Source organism: Nicotiana tabacum, chromosome 14 (genome assembly GCF_000715075.1).
Source record: "Nicotiana tabacum cultivar K326 chromosome 14, ASM71507v2, whole genome shotgun sequence".
Classification (NCBI taxonomy): Eukaryota; Viridiplantae; Streptophyta; class Magnoliopsida; order Solanales; family Solanaceae; genus Nicotiana; species Nicotiana tabacum.
In genome coordinates, this window is record NC_134093.1 from 66,701,215 (window position 1) to 66,717,148 (window position 15,934).

At 40.8% G+C, this 15,934-nt stretch overlaps 1 protein-coding gene across 1 annotated transcript; it reads right to left on the bottom strand.

The window, feature by feature from the left end:
• Window positions 1-13,779: 13,779 nt before the first annotated feature.
• Window positions 13,780-15,264, bottom strand: LOC142168969 (uncharacterized). The gene is made up of 3 exons (XM_075230156.1): window positions 15,173-15,264; window positions 14,180-14,428; window positions 13,780-14,038 (listed from the first exon to the last, which is right to left on the bottom strand). The coding sequence occupies exons 1-3, from the start codon at window positions 15,262-15,264 to the stop codon at window positions 13,780-13,782; spliced, it is 600 nt and encodes a 199-aa protein (XP_075086257.1).
• Between the last annotated feature and the right edge of the window lie 670 nt (window positions 15,265-15,934).

The following is a 15,934-nucleotide window of genomic DNA, read 5'->3' on the forward strand; positions in this document are numbered from 1 at the left end:
CCAAGGAAATAGGATTACAGGCTCAACGGGGTTAACTACGATACATAAAAAATAGGTGGGTGGAATATGTATATATATGGTTCAACAAAGAAATGCCTATATCACTTCCCAAACTAAACAAGACTACTATTTCGCTTTGCAGACACACAGGGCAAGTTCTAGGCATCAAATGTCGTGCACAGAACACAACAAGCCTCACACACACATGGCACATGACTCACTCCAGATTGGATCATCAAACACTTAGATTAGAGTACTTAAGCCAAATTAAGAACATACAGTTTAAGGCATTCTTACAAGAGTCAACAAATGAGCCTAAGCGTCACACTAAGTACCCGCTATATTCAAGGCATTACGAAGTTAAGAGATCCTATTCTAATCCTGCCCATAGCCCATAAGTTCCTAACTAAAAAATAAAAACTAACTACACCCAGTTCAAATGAAACCCTTGAAAAAGAACCGTGGTTTAAAGAAAAACCAAGGGGGAATTGATACACTACTACAAAAGAAAATCCATGCTCACCGCACTATTTTTTACTTTTAACAATTTTTTTTTCTTTCAACTTTAGTTCCTCAAGAAATCCGTCGAATGATATCCATCGTCGGGACAAGTCGAAAATGATTTATGTAAATAAACTACGAAACTATTCTACATACAACATACAACAAAGTATCCCCTACCCCACACTTAAAAAGATGTCATGTCCCCATGTCATACAAAATAAAGTAATGCGAGGTAAAGGAACTTCCTTGGTGGATCAGTCTTGATCGGAGACAGTGCCAGGGTCGAGATGACACGCCCTCCCCAGCGCACACAGCCAGCCCATGATTTTCTTCTCTGACTTCGCATTTTGGGTGGCCAAGGCATCAACTCTAGTCCCCAATTCTGTAACGGAAGTGCACAGCCCTGCCATATCATGTTCTAAGGCTGTCATCCGTGTACTCCGTCTGACCTGGGATGGTCCTTCAGCCGCTGCAGCTTGTTCCTATGGGGGTGAGGCAGGTTCAACCTCCTCCTGCCCTTCATCGCCCTCCTCCGACCCATCAGAATTGTCACTATGAGTTGCCCCGGGTGCCACCGAGTCTTTCCCGATGGTCACTTTGTCTGCCCGGAACTTTACTTCTTTCTTCACCATGCTACTCGGCACAATCTAGTGACCAGAGAGGGGAAAAAGAACCCATACCTCTTCTATGGTGAACGGACGAACATCTCAGACTGAATAACCTGGGCCATATCAAAATCATGGCCATTCATGAAGCACCAGATCAAGGCAGCTCTCGGACCATTTACCTATGTGGTGTTGTGGGACGACAGCAAGCGACTGTTGATGATGTACAACCAGCATTTTCCTTCAAAAGTGAGTGAGGCAGAGTGTAGCTTCGATCCCGGCACAACCCACACTACCTCTTTGTCTGGTGCACAGATAGTTCTGAAAAACCTATTCCATGTGATGGGTTTTCATTTGTAAGTATCATAGAAATCCTCCTCCCCATTGAATACAAGCAATCGGTACACTCTCCTGATGGCTTCTATCGAGGCATCCACCCTCGTGTGTCGCATATTGCATATTCTATCCTCATGTTCGGGGCAGTTGGCATAGAACTCCCGGACAAGCATCAAGTTACCCTCCTCCGGCTCTTCGAAAAAGCTGTCCAACCTGCGCCTAATCAACTCCCGATACATATTAGGGCACTCATCCTAGAGGGACGCCCTGTCAATACCCCTTTCCGGTACAGGTTTTTTAGTGGCCTTCAAACTGAAACAGTCTTAGGCAGCTCTGGAGATAAACCTGGTACGATCAAACTAAGTTGCACTGGTCGGTGCCCGTTGTAAGGCCCCGTTAAAATTTCCTAATGATTTAATATTTTAAAGTGCGACAACGGTATTCGGGAATAACATATTCGAGTATCAAAGGAGACCTGTGGGGTGGAACCGCATTATTTTGACATCAATAGTGTTTCAACGACGTCGTTACTACGCGTACATGTGGTATCACATTTAGCAAACGAGCTCCAAAATTGAAGCATTAGATCCATATTGAAATTATGGAGCCATAGCAAAAAGAATCATCGAATTCGGATATCGTATGAGAGAGTTATGCCCATTTTCGGGCGAAATAGAAAAGATTTTCCATCGCCAATGCCCAGGGTAGCGTGGGGCGCTAGACCTAGCGCTGGGATTTTTGAAGTTCTGGAAATTGGGCCACAGGTAGCGCCCCACGCTGCCTGTGACGCCCGAAACGCTATATACTCATTCGGGGTTCATTTTATCCCATTTTTCTTGACTGAACTTTGGGGTTTTCCTCCATTCTCTCAAGACCTCCAACTCCCCTCATCTTCAAGGTGAGTAATCCTTACTAATTTTATGTTTCATTCCATCAATTCCACCCTAAAACTAACTCAATCCTCCATAAAATACATAGATCTTCAAGAAAGTTCTTCAAGAACTCAAAGGAGGGTTTTGCAAGATTTCTTCCAAAAGGTAATTCTACACCCTTAAACTTATATGTACGGATATATTATGGGTATATGAGTATGAATTAAGTATTGGAACTTATGGTATGGTGATTGGAAGCCATAAGTTCCCAATTTAAATACATATCCATTGTAGAGATTGAAAGGTGATTAATTGATGGAATTTTGTTGGTTGGGTGTGGATGGATGGTCATGTATGTGATATTGGAAGTTATGAATTATTTAAGAATGATGGTGGGATAAATTTTTGGTAAATGGTAGTAGTTGGATGAACTAATTCTATGGGTAAGAGATGTAGAGATTCATACCTACTAGGTGTTTGATAAAATACCGAAATGGCCTAAATTATAGAATTTGTTACTAATATTGGTCCAATTGAATTATGTTGATGTAGATTGAAGTTGTAAGAGCAGTAGGTGGTTTTAGTAGCACTAAAGAGCTCCATCAAGGTATGTTGGCTAAACTCTTCTTTAAAAATTGGAATTCCCATTATCCTTGTAAGTTCCGAGATGTTGATTATAAATCGAGTATTTCGATAAGTTCTGTGATGAAGATATGTGTTCAATCCGTGTTTCAAATGCTCTGATCATATTGCATTATAAATTGAGGATGTGTCCCAAACTATGGATTATGTATCCACATGTTATAATTTCTAGTCGCGATTTATGTGATAGTTATTATGCCAAGTGGTATAGAGATTGTAATTGTGATACATCTCCACCCACATACATAGGGGTGAGGCGGCAGGGCCGCTTGATTAGAGTTGTGGTATTGTACATACACCCCCACCTACATACATCGGGTGAGGCGGCAGGGCCGCTTTGTGTGAAGATGATTACAGAGGATCTCATATTATATCCTATAAATATTGATAGCTTTTGATAAGCTTGCTATGGTTGAGACAATTATCTATATTATTCTATTGTTGTACTGGTTCATCATAATTATCTTATATTTCTAAATTCTTAAATTGGTGTTTAGTTTTCATACTAGTACTATTCAACGGTACTAACGTCCCTTTTGCCGGGGGTGCTGCATCTTTAAATGGATGCAGGTGGTTCCACAGCAGGAGACATTGATCAGTGATAGCAGTACACCTTCTTCCCAGTTGACTTGGTGAGCCCCACTTCATCCCGGGGTCATTTATCTTTGATCTTTATGTATTATGGTTGAGGTATAGCCGGGGCTTTGTTACCGGCATTATCATTGCACTCTTATTTATCTATAGAGGCTCCGTAGACATAGTGTGGGTTGTATATTGGTGCTGGAGAAAGACAAATTATGTTATGTTGTGGATGTATTACTGTCCATTTGAGACTTTAAAAATGATGAAACAATTGAAAATGAATTGGTAATTGCAGACATGACCATTTTATTGTTTAATTAAGGAAAATATGTATTATCTCTATTCATGGATGAGTTTGGGAAGAATGAAATCTAACAGGCTTGCTCGGTCGGGTTCACTTGGGGCATGACAAACTTGGTATCAGAGCCTAAGGTTTTAAAGTGTCCTAGGATGTCTCGGAGTCGTGTCTAGTAGAGTCCTTATTATCGGTGTGTTGTCGACCACATCTATAATTAGGATGCTACATGACATTTAGGAATAATACCCTTCTTTGATATTTTGAATCGTGCGATGAAACTGGTTGTGAAACTGTTCTTCCTCCAACTCGTGCGTGGAGGTTCAAGGTAAGTTTAAATGCTCTTTTGGTTTATTCCAAGTAATGTTGTCATGTGACAGGACAAATGGGTAAAGGCATGAATATTAAATAGATGGCACATGTATCATGTTGAATGAATGGTATGGCCATATGAGACAAGTATATAGTTCCATGAGCATAGTTTATATGAGAATAGTTCTAGAAGTGATTACCCACCTCCAGAGAGGCATTGACGTGATAATTGAGACCTAAGCTTAACTAGTACAAGTGGATAGTGTGGGAATCATGTGTATGATTCTAAGATATAAATTTGTTACATAGGCACGTGATATATGAAAGGCATGGCTTAGAGAGTAATGATAAATGTGTAGGTCTCTCACGGGAGACAAAAAGTTATGGAATGAGAGTCAATTGAACCCACCATGAGAAGACCCTAGCACTAGGAATGTTATAAAAATATCAGGAATGTGTGAAGTTGTGTTACACTCCAAAAAGGATATTGACACAAGGGATTTGGATCCCAGGTCTGTGTGGTTGAATAAGAGTAGAGAACTTATGAGGTTAATACCATGGGGACTTAAAGCTCCCTAGTAGTCAATCATATATAGGAGGACTAGAGATGTGGGACTTGTGTTCCTCAAATTGCTAAATTCAAAAGTTGTGTCGGAATGTGAAACATTCACCCCAAGTGGGGAGGGAAGGGCCATGGTGAGGCTACTTAAGTTCAATAAAATGAGAGTTGGGCCGTGTAACTATGATGTTTGGATATTTTGTTGAAGACATGTGTAGTCTATAAAAGTGGTAAGAGGTAACATGCTTCTCTGAGAGGATATGCAGATGATAAACCACTAGTACGAAAATAATGTGAAAGGTTAAGAAATGTAAATTCTTCATACGTGACATTAGACATGACAGGGTCAACAATACTAGAAACTAAGAGTAAGGTTTGCAAAAAGGTTTTCATACTTGTTAGAAAGTCAGGGACAATGGAACCCAAGGAAGTACTACATGTCAAATGTGAAAGGCTTGCGAGTTCTTAGAATGAGTTAATCACGGATATGCAATTTAGCTAAAATTCAAAGGCTTTAAGAAAGACAGAACGAACGAGTGGGGGGGATAAATGTGATGTTATAATAACCCAAGAGTGCATCGGGACTTGATGGAGAGTCTCTTAAGAATCTTACAAGCAAAGAAGTGTTAAGTGATACACGGTTGAATACACTTTCCCACGGATATCCCCACAAGTGTCAAGAGGCGAGAAGAATTGGAAGAAAATCTATAAATTGAGATGGTCATGGTTATCGCAAAATAGTTCGTATCAGAAAGTGGACTCGCCTATAACCCAAGTGTCAATAGAAGATATAAAGGATCAATTATAATGCAGCCGACTTGAGTGACACTGAATATCGACTAAAAGATTTAGAGGGAGTTCGTGTCTAAATATTACATTGGTAAGTGAGACTACTGGTGAGGAAGTGGTGGTGTGATAAACTCAACAAACCAGGCACAATGATACTACGAGTTCATGGGAGGCAGACAAGTGTGTGGCACAATGAGGTTGTCAACTATGAATTAAGGGAAAAATGGGGTGGGAGTGAATGCTCCAGTCACGAAGGAAGTATAGTACCAACATATTGTCAAGACCAAAGGGGAAATGTTTGAAACAGATTGAGAGAGGATGAACACTTGTTACTAACCAAACATGTTTAACATGATAGCTCTTAGGCTGCAATACCAGGAAACAATATTGGTGACTATAATACTGGGAATAAGGTGAGTTACTCACCGAGGATGGAATCAGGTGGACTAAGTCCTACACTTATAAGGAAACAAAAACAAGGAGTCATCGTTGAAGAATGTAGGAGGATCTCAAGTAAAGGCCTTGTTCAGGCTAAATATATATATATATATATATATATATATATATATATATATATATATATATATATATATATATATATGTATATATGTAAGGTGACTATATGTGTTTTGGGTAGTGTTTAGCAGTAAAGAGGAATCATGAGAATGTTCACAAAGGAAGTAGAGTGGTTTCTTAAAATCCTATAAGACTTATAATGAGGAAAAAGGGTGGCTAAGAAATATCTGAGCATGATGTTACTTCACATATTAAGGCAATGCCATGCAGGTTGATGTTATCAGGGTGTGCGCACATGCTAGTAGATGTTATTCATTTGAAACAGATGGTCCCATAAGAAAACTGACCTAGTTATGTCTTTTGTTGAGAAATTTGGGAAAACAAGTTACAAGTACTAATAATATTGTAACCGTATCAAGAAAAGTTTTGTAGAACTCAATTCCTAGGAGGTCATATGAAAGAGAAATCGGATAAAGATGTTCCCCTAATGATAGAATATGGAAATATAAGATGATCATTTATTCCTTTAGGCAACTCAAGAATCATGAGAAAAACAATCCAACACATGACTTAGGACTTGCGGCTGTGATGTTTACATTAAAGATTTGGCGTCATTAATTGTATGGGGTCCAGGTGGACATATTCACGGACCAAAAGATCTTTCAATATATTTGCAAATACAAGAAATTGAATCTAAGGTAGAGAAGATGGCTTGAGTTACGCAAGGATTACGACATCAATATTCTATATCATCTGGGGAAGCCAATGTTGTGGCGGATACTCTTAGCCGGAAATCTATGGGTAGTTTGGCTCACTTGGAGGCATGTCAAAGGCCATTGGCCAAGGAAGATCACCGATTGACTAGTTTGGGAGTTCGTCTTACGGATTCTAGTGAAGGGGGGTAATTGTGCAAAATAGGGCTGAATCATCGCCTGTTGTGGAAGTCAAAGAAAAGCAATACAACGATCCATTTTTGGTGCAATGGAAGGAGGGGATTCAAAAACATAAAACTATAGCTTTTCTCTTGGCATGGATGATGGTACACTAAAGTACCAAGGGCGACTATGTGTTCCAAACGTGGATGGTCTTCGTGAAAGAATTATGACTGAAGCTCACACATCTAGGTATTTCATGCACCCAGGTTCTACGAAAATGTATCATGATCTTAAAAAAGTCTACTGGTGGAATGATATGAAGAGGAAAGTAGCAAACTTTGTGGCAAGAAGTCCAAATTGTCAGCAAGTGAAGGTCAAACACCAAAGGCCCGGTGGTTTGGCACAAAACATAGAAATTCCAATGTGGAAATGGGAAATGATTAATATGGACTTCATGATAGGATTACCTCGTACTCCTAGTAAGTTTGACTTAATTTGGGTGATTGTGGATCGACTCACGAAGTCAGCACACTTTTTGCCGGTTAAGTTTACTAACACAGCAGAGTAGTATGCTCAGTTGTATATCAAAGAAATAGTCAGGTTGCATGGCACCCCAGTTTCCATCATTTCTGATCGGGGAGCACAATTCACTGCTAATTTTTGGAAGAAATTTCAGCAAGGTTTGGGTACTCAGGTGAATCTTAGTACAGCCTTTCACTCGCAGACTGACGGGAAGGCAGAACGGAGCTTGAAGATATGTTGCGCACTTGTGTTATAGACTTCAAAGGTAGCTGGGATGATCATTTACCACTCATAGAATTTGCATATAACAATAGCTATCATGCTAGCATTTAGATGGCACCGTTCGAGGCTTTATATGATAGGAGATGTAGATCTCCCATTGAGTGGTTCGAAATTGGGGAAGCAGATTTGATAGGGCAAAACCTTGTGCATCATGCTATGGAAAAAGTTAAAATCATTAGGGAGCGATTGAAGACTGCTCAGAGTCGTCAGAAGTCCTATTCAGATATTCGTTGTAGGGATTTAGAGTTCAAAGAAGATGATTGGGTATTCTTGAAGGTTTCCCCCATAAAAGGTGTAATGCGATTTGGTAAGAAAGGGAAACTGAGTCCAAGGTATGTCGGACCGTACAAAATCATTCAGAGGATTGGTGAGATGGCGTACGAGCTGGAGCTACCACCTAAGATGTAGTTAGTGCACCCGGTATTTCATGTGTTTATGTTAAAGAAAGTTGTTAGAGACCCGACACTCATTGTTCCGGTAGAGACTATTGAGGTTAATGAGGAATTGACTTATTAAGAGATTCCAGTTTCTATTATAGATCGGCAAGTCCGAAAGTTGAGAAATAAAGAAATTGCCTCCGTGAAAGTGTTACTATGAAACCAGCAGGTTGAAGAGGACACATGGGAGGCCGAGGAAGAAATCAAGAACAAGTACCCTTATTTGTTTGAATAGCTATGTAATCGTTCTATGAAATTGTTACCTCTGAATTACATATCATTTGTACAGCTTATGCTAAGGGTGTTCCTTTTCTGGTAATATATTTTGCTTATGAAGCCACGGTTGGTGTTGTTTTTATGTTATATTGCGTCATCGGATTATGTATATGTTGTAGGATTGGTTTCTGAGATTCTCTGACAGGTAGATAGGCTTAGTCACAGGGGAGACTCTGGCGATATTTTTGGAGTTAGTAAAATTTGGAACTATTGGAGTGTGGATGAGGATTTAAGTCACATTGGGTGTCTATGGCGAATTCTAACCCTCATTCGAGGACGAATGATCTTAAGCGGGGGAGAATGTAAGGCCACATTAAAATTTTCTAATAATTTAATATTTTAAAGTGCGACAACAGTATTCAGGAATAACATATTCGAGTATCAAAGGAGACCTATGGGGTGAAACCGCATTATTTTGACATCAATAGTATTTCAACGACGTCGTTGCTTCGCGTATATGTGGTATCACATTTAGAAAACGATCTCCAAATTCTATTTTGATTGAAGCATTAGATCCGTATTGAAATTACGGAGCCATAGCAAAAAGAATCTTCGAATTCGGACATCGTATGAGAGAGTTATGCCCATTTTCGGGAGAAATAGAAATGATTTCCCATCGCCAGTGCCCAAGGTAGCGTGGGGTGCTAGACCTAGCGCTGGGATTTTTGAGGTTATGGAAATTGGGCCACAGGTAGCGCCCCACACTGCCTATGACGTCCGAAATGCTATATACTCATTCGGGGTTCATTTTATCCCATTTTTCTTGACTGAACTTTGGGGTTTTCCTCCATTCTCTCAAGACCTCCAACTCCCCCCATCTTCAAGGTGAGTAATACTTACTAACTTTATGTTTCATTCCATCAATTCCACTCTAAAACTAACTCAATCCTCCATAAAATACATAGATCTTCAAGAAAGTTCTTCAAGAACTCAAAGGAGGGTTTTGCAAGATTTCTTCCAAAAGGTAATTCTACACCCTTAGACTTACATGTATGGATATATTATGGGAATATGAGTATGAATTAAGTATTGGAACTTATGGTATGGTTATTGGAAGCCATAAGTTCCCAATTTAAATACATATCCATTGTAGAGATTGAAAGGTGATTAATTGATGGAATTTTGTTAGTTGGGTGTGGATGGATGGTCATGTATGTGATATTGGAAGTTATGAATTGTTTAAGAATGATGGTGGGATAAATTGTTGGTAAATGGTAGTAGTTGGATGAACTAATTCTATGGGTAAGAGATGTAGAGATTCATACTTACTAGGTGTTTGATAAAATGTCGAAATGGCCTAAATTATGGAATTTGTTACTAATATTGGTCGAATTGAATTATGTTGATGTAGATTGAAGTTGTAAGAGCAGTAGGTGGTTTTAGTAGCACTAAAGAGCTCCATCAAGGTATGTTGGCTAAACTCTTCTTTAAGAATTGGAATTCCCATTATCCTTGTAAGTTCCGAGATGTTGATTATAAATCGAGTATTCCAATAAGTTCTGTGATGAAAATATGTGTTCAATCCATGTTTCAAATGCTCTGATCATATTGCATTATAAATTGAGGATGTGTCCCAAACTATGGATTATGTATCCACATGTTATAATTTCTAGTCGCGATTTATGTGACAGTTATTATGCCAAGTGGTATAGAGATTGTGATTGTGATACACCTCTACCCACATACATAGGGGTGAGGCGGCATGACCGCTTTGTGTGGGGATTATGGTATAGAGATTGTGATTGTGATACACCTCTACCCGCATACATAGGGGTGAGGCGGCATGACCGCTTTCTTTGGGGATTATGGTATAGAGATTGTGATTGTGATACACCTCCACCCGCATACATTGGGGCAAGGCGGCATGACCGCTTTGTGTGGGGATTATTGTATAGAGATCGTGATTGTGATACACCTCCACCCACATACATTGGGGTGAGACGGCATGACCGCTTTGTGTGGGGATTATGGTATAGAGATTGTGATTGTGATACACCTCCACCCGCATACATTGGGGTGAGGCAGCATGACCGCTTTGTATAGGGATTATGGTATTGTGGGACTACACCTCCACCCGTTTATATTGGGGTGAGGCGGTACGACCGCTTTGTGCATAGTTTTGGTATTGTTTTGGCACCACCACCCGCATACATTGGGGTGAGGCAGCATAGCCACTTTGTGTAGGTTCTTGGTACTGTGGTTATACATCTACCTGCATATATTGGGGTGAGGCGGCAGGGCCGCTTGATTAGAGTTGTGGTATTGTACGTACACCCCCACCTACATACATCGGGTGAGGCGGCGGGGTCGCTTTGTGTGAAGATGGTTACAGAGGATCTCATATTAAATCCTATAAATGTTGATAGCTTTTGATAAGCTTGCTATGGTTGAGACAGTTATCTATATTATTCTATTGCCGTACTGGTTCATCATAATTATCTTGTATTTCTAAATTCTCAAATTGGTGTTTAGTTTTCATACTAGTACTATTCAACGGTATTAACGTCCCTTTTGCCGGGGGTGCTGCATCTTTAAATGGATGCAGGTGGTTCCACAGCAGGAGACATTGATCAGTGATAGCAGTACACCTTCTTCCCAGTTGACTTGGTGAGCCCCACTTCATCCCGGGGTCATGTATCTTTAATCTTTATGTATTATGGTTGAGGTATAGCCGGGGCCTTGTTACCGGCATTATGATTATACTCTTATTTATCTATAGAGGCTCCATAGACATAGTATGGGTTGTGTATTAGTGCTGGGGAAAGACAAACTATGTTATGTTATGGATGTATTACTGTCCATTTGAGACTTTAAAAATGATGAAACAATTGGAAATGAATTGGTAATTGCAGACATGACCACTTTATTGTTTAATTAAGGAAAACATATATTATCTCTATTCATGGATGAGTTTGGGTAGAATGAAATCTAACAGGCTTGCTCGGTCGGGTTCACTCGGTTGAGCGTCGATCGCGCTCCTCGATTTTGGGGCGTGACACCCGTGCCCGGGATGAACCTCCATGACCACTTGACGAGGCTACGGTGGTGCGTCTCTTCTTTGAAGGTGTCATGGTACCTACACAAAAAACACTACTATCAGTAATCGGCGGAATATAGGAACCAATGGCGGTTACTCAGATTTCACTCACACAATTGGTCACAATTTACATTCAAACTCATTGTGGCAATTCAACAAACACTTAAGGTGCATATAGCCCCCAAGTTACCCAAAGCCCCAATTAAACTTCCATTCCTCACAAACTTAACAATGTCTTCCCCCAACTCAACCAAATCTATTAGCCTCACATGCCACATATATACTACAATCCTAAACCAAGACAAGAGTACCCATGATTCTACTATCCTACACATACAATAGCAAAGGAAAAGAATGGGGAAAATAAAAAAAATTGAAAACAAAAAAAGAAAAAATAATAAGAAAGAGGAAAAGAATCATGTTACTTACTTGGAGATCTTGGGAGGAACGGAGATTGGGGATTGGTTGAGTGGAGAAGAGGAGGAAGGAGAAGAAGCTTTGTTGATGAGAGAAATTTTGAGGGAGAGGGAGAGGGGGCGTGTGTTTTAGGGGAAGGGGGAAGGGTTTTAGATTTTGTTAAGGGGGAGGGAAAGAAGAAGTGGGGGAGTGGGCGGTTGGGGGAGGGGGGGATTAAGTAAAAAAAAAACTACTTAATAGGAAAGAAAAGAAAAGAAGAGAAAAGAAAGAAGAAAAAAAAAACCAATTTTGAACCTGGTACCGCCTAATCTGCGGCTTACTCCGCGGTCCAATCCGCGGTCGCGGATGAGGAACAGTGAGGGGGACAAAATCTGCACCCCAATCCGCGGTCAAGTCCGCAGGCGCGGATGAGGAGGCAGTGGTCTGTGCAAAATCCGCGGCCTACTCCGCGGCCGCGGATATCGATCTCCAGCAAATTTTTGTCTTTTTCGCATTTTTACCTATCTCCGGGTTAATTTCGTCCCCCGAATCCTTCCGATGCGCATAATTTTATCCCTGCACATTAGTAGATCGGTCAATGCCGTTCAAAATCAATTACAAAAAACAAGAGTAAAGAAAAATAATGGGTTGCCTCCCAAAAAGTGCCTGAGTTAACGTCGCGGCACGACGATTTACAACAAACCATGGGTTGCCTCCCAGGAAGCGCCTGATTTAATATCGCGGCATGACGCATGCTTTCACTATTACTCTTCGCTCGCATATTGGGGCTCTTCCAAAGATATCACCACTCTATCCCCCTTTTCTTCGACCATTCCAAGGTAATGTTTAAACCTTTGCCCATTCACTGTGAACTTATTTGTCCCATCTTCAGATTCAATTTCTACAGCTCCACATGAGAACACTTGTACCACTCTGAAGGGTCCTGACCATCGGGACTTTAACTTACCCGAAAAAAATCTCAATCTCAAGTTGTATAACAATACTAGATCTCCGAGTTTGAAGTTCCGATCTAGAATGTGCTTATCATGCATCATTTTCATCCTTTCTTTGTACAATATTGCATTCTCAAATGCATGGAACCTGAATTCCTCGAGTTCATGTAACTCAGTGACTCTGTTGGTGCCTGGAGTCTCCATATCCAAATTCAACCGTCGCAGTGCCCAAAAGGCTTTATATTCGAGCTCTACCGGAAGATGGCATGCTTTTCCAAATACCAACTTGTATGGTGACATACCAATTGGAGTTTTAAATGCTGTGCGGTACGCCCATAATGCATCATCTAGCTTCTTTGCCTAACCAGTCCTTGTCGCATTTACTGTCTTGGTTAGGACACTTTTGCTTTCCCTGTTAGACACTTCAACTTGCCCGCTCGTCTGTGGGTGGTAAGGTGTGGCTACCTTATGGCGAACTCCATACTTTTCCAACAGCCGTGCGAATGCTCTATTGCAAAAATGGGTTCCACCATCACTGATTATAGCTCTCGGGGTGCCAAAACGTGTGAAGATGTTTTTTTTAGGAAGCCTATCACCCCTTTTGCATCATTGGTTGGGAGAGCCACTGCTTCGACCCATTTGGAGACATAGTCAACTGCTACCAATATGTATTTGTTACCATATGAGCTGACAAAAGGCCCCATAAAGTCAATCCCCTACATGTCAAAAACCTCCACCTCTTGAATTGTGGTCATCGGCATCTCGTGACGTCGAGATATGTTACATGTCCTTTGGCACTCATCGTAACTTTTTACCCAAGCATGGGCATCCTTGAATAGTGTTGGCCAATACAACCCCGATTTCAATACTTTTTCTGTTGTCCGGATTCCTCCAAAGTGTCCACCATATGGTGAATCATGGCAAGCCTGTAAAATAGAAGGTTGATCTTTCTTGGGGATACACCTCCGGATCATGTTATCTACACATATTCAAAAAAGTAGAGGTTCATCCCAATAATAAGACCGACAATCGTGAAAGAACTTTTTCTTTTGAATTGAAGAGAGTTCATAAGGTACAATATCGCTTGCTAAATAGTTAGCAATATCAGTATACCATGGCGTCTCCTCCATTGTCACACTGAGTAACTGTTCATCCGCGAATGTCTCTGTTATATCTTCAACCTCCATCTTCTTTTCAGCTCCTTCCAACCTTGAGAGGTGGTCTACTACTTGATTGTCCGTCCCTTTTCTGTCACGGATTTCCAGATCGAATTCTTATAGCAAAAGAACCCAGCGGATTAAGCGTGGCTTTGACTCCTTCTTTGCTATCAAGTACCTAATTGCTGCATGGTCAGTATAAATAATAACTTTTGAACCAATTAAGTACGACCTGAATTTGTCAAAGGAAAACACTACAACCAACATTTCCTTTTCCGTTACGGTGTAATTGAGCTTTGCACCGCTGAGCGTCCTGCTTGCATAGTAAATTAGGTGCATCATCTTGTCTTTTCGCTGCCCCAAGACTGCTCCTATAGCATAATCACTGGCGTCGCACATCAGCTCGAACGGTTGCTCCCAGTTGGGTACAATAATGATAGGTGCAGTTACTAGTCTCTTCTGCAGCTCCTCAAATGCCAACCTGCAATCATTAGAAAACACAAAGGGCTGATCTTTTTCAAGAAGTTTACATAAAGGGTTAGCAATCTTGGAAAAATCTTTTATGAATCGCCTATAGAACCCGGCGTGCCCAAGAAAACTTCTCACTGCCTTGACCGAAGTGGGTGGTGGCAATTTCTCAATCACATCAACCTTAGCATGGTCGACCTCAATTCCCTTACTGGACACTCGATGCCCTAAAACTATTCCTTCTTGTACCATAAAATGGCACTTTTCCTAATTCAGCACCAAATTTGTCTCCACACATCTTTTGAGCACTCTTCTTAAATTGTGAAGACAATCTTCGAATGAATCCCCCACCACGGAGAAATCATCCATAAACACCTCCATAATGTCTTCAACCATATCAGTGAAAATTGCTAACATGCACCGCTGGAATGTAGCCGGTGCATTGCAAAGTCCAAAAGGCATTCTCCGAAAGGCAAAGATGCCATACGGACAAATGAAGGATATTTTCTCTCTGTCTTCAGGGGCTATTGAGATCTGGTTGTACCCCGAATATCCATCCAAGAAACAGAAGTGAGACCGCCTAGCTAACCTATCCAACATTTGGTCAATGAAAGGCAAGGGGAAATGGTCCTTCCGGGTGGCTGTGTTCAATTTTCGATAGTCCATACAAATCCGTCACCCCGTGACTGTACGAGTCGAGATCAACTCGTTATTCTCATTTTGTACGATCGTCATTCCTCCCTTTTTCGGCACGTACTGAATAGGGCTGACCCAATTGCTGTCAGAGATGGGGAAGATGATACCCGCATCCAGCCATTTGATCACTTCCTTCTTCACTACCTCTTTCATATTCGGGTTCAACCGTCGTTGATGCTCTCTAGAAGGTTTGTGCCCCTCTTCCAAGAGAATCTTGTGCATACAAAAGGCTGGGCTGATACCCTTTATATCTGTGATGGTCCAACCAATGACAGTCTTACATTCTTGTAACACCTGCAAGAGTTGCTTTGCCTGCACAGCTAGCAAACCAGATGATATAATAACAGGCAAAGTAGAATTAGGCCCTAAGAAACGTACCTGAGGTGAGCTGGAAGCAGTTTTAGGTCCAACTGTGGTGGCTTCTCTATTGTAGCTTGGACCGTATTTTATCTCAAAATGTCAAACTTCGACGAAAATTCATTTTTTTCAATTTGCTTACCCTCTCACCTTCACGAATTTAATCATCACTTGTTTGAAGTAGCATAATGCTTATAATCTCCAAATAATCGCATTTCGAACTTACGTCAAAACTTTAACGTATGAAAATATGGGGTGTGACATCTCATTTTCGAGCTTATATCAATTTACTTATGGCGTACTTCCACGTATGAAAACATGGGGTGTAACATCATCCCCCTCTTTGGAACATTCGTCCTCGAATGTCGACTGATGCACTTATCATTTTCATAACCTATGTCTTCTGAATACTTTAGTACTCTCATTGCCATCTAAGCAACTGTTCTGTGAATAATTCCAAAGGCCA

Excerpts from the sequence above, each read along its gene's own strand:
- LOC142168969 (XM_075230156.1), bottom strand. The coding sequence starts at position 15,264 with ATGAAAGAGGTAGTGAAGAAGGAAGTGATCAAATGGCTGGATGCGGGT. Across the intron at positions 14,429-15,172 it reads AATTGGGTCAGCCCTATTCA|GTTGGCATTTGAGGAGCTGC; the intron begins GTACGTGCCGAA and ends TAATGATTGCAG. Across the intron at positions 14,039-14,179 it reads TTTTCCTTTGACAAATTCAG|AAAAGGGACGGACAATCAAG; the intron begins GTCGTACTTAAT and ends AATCCGTGACAG.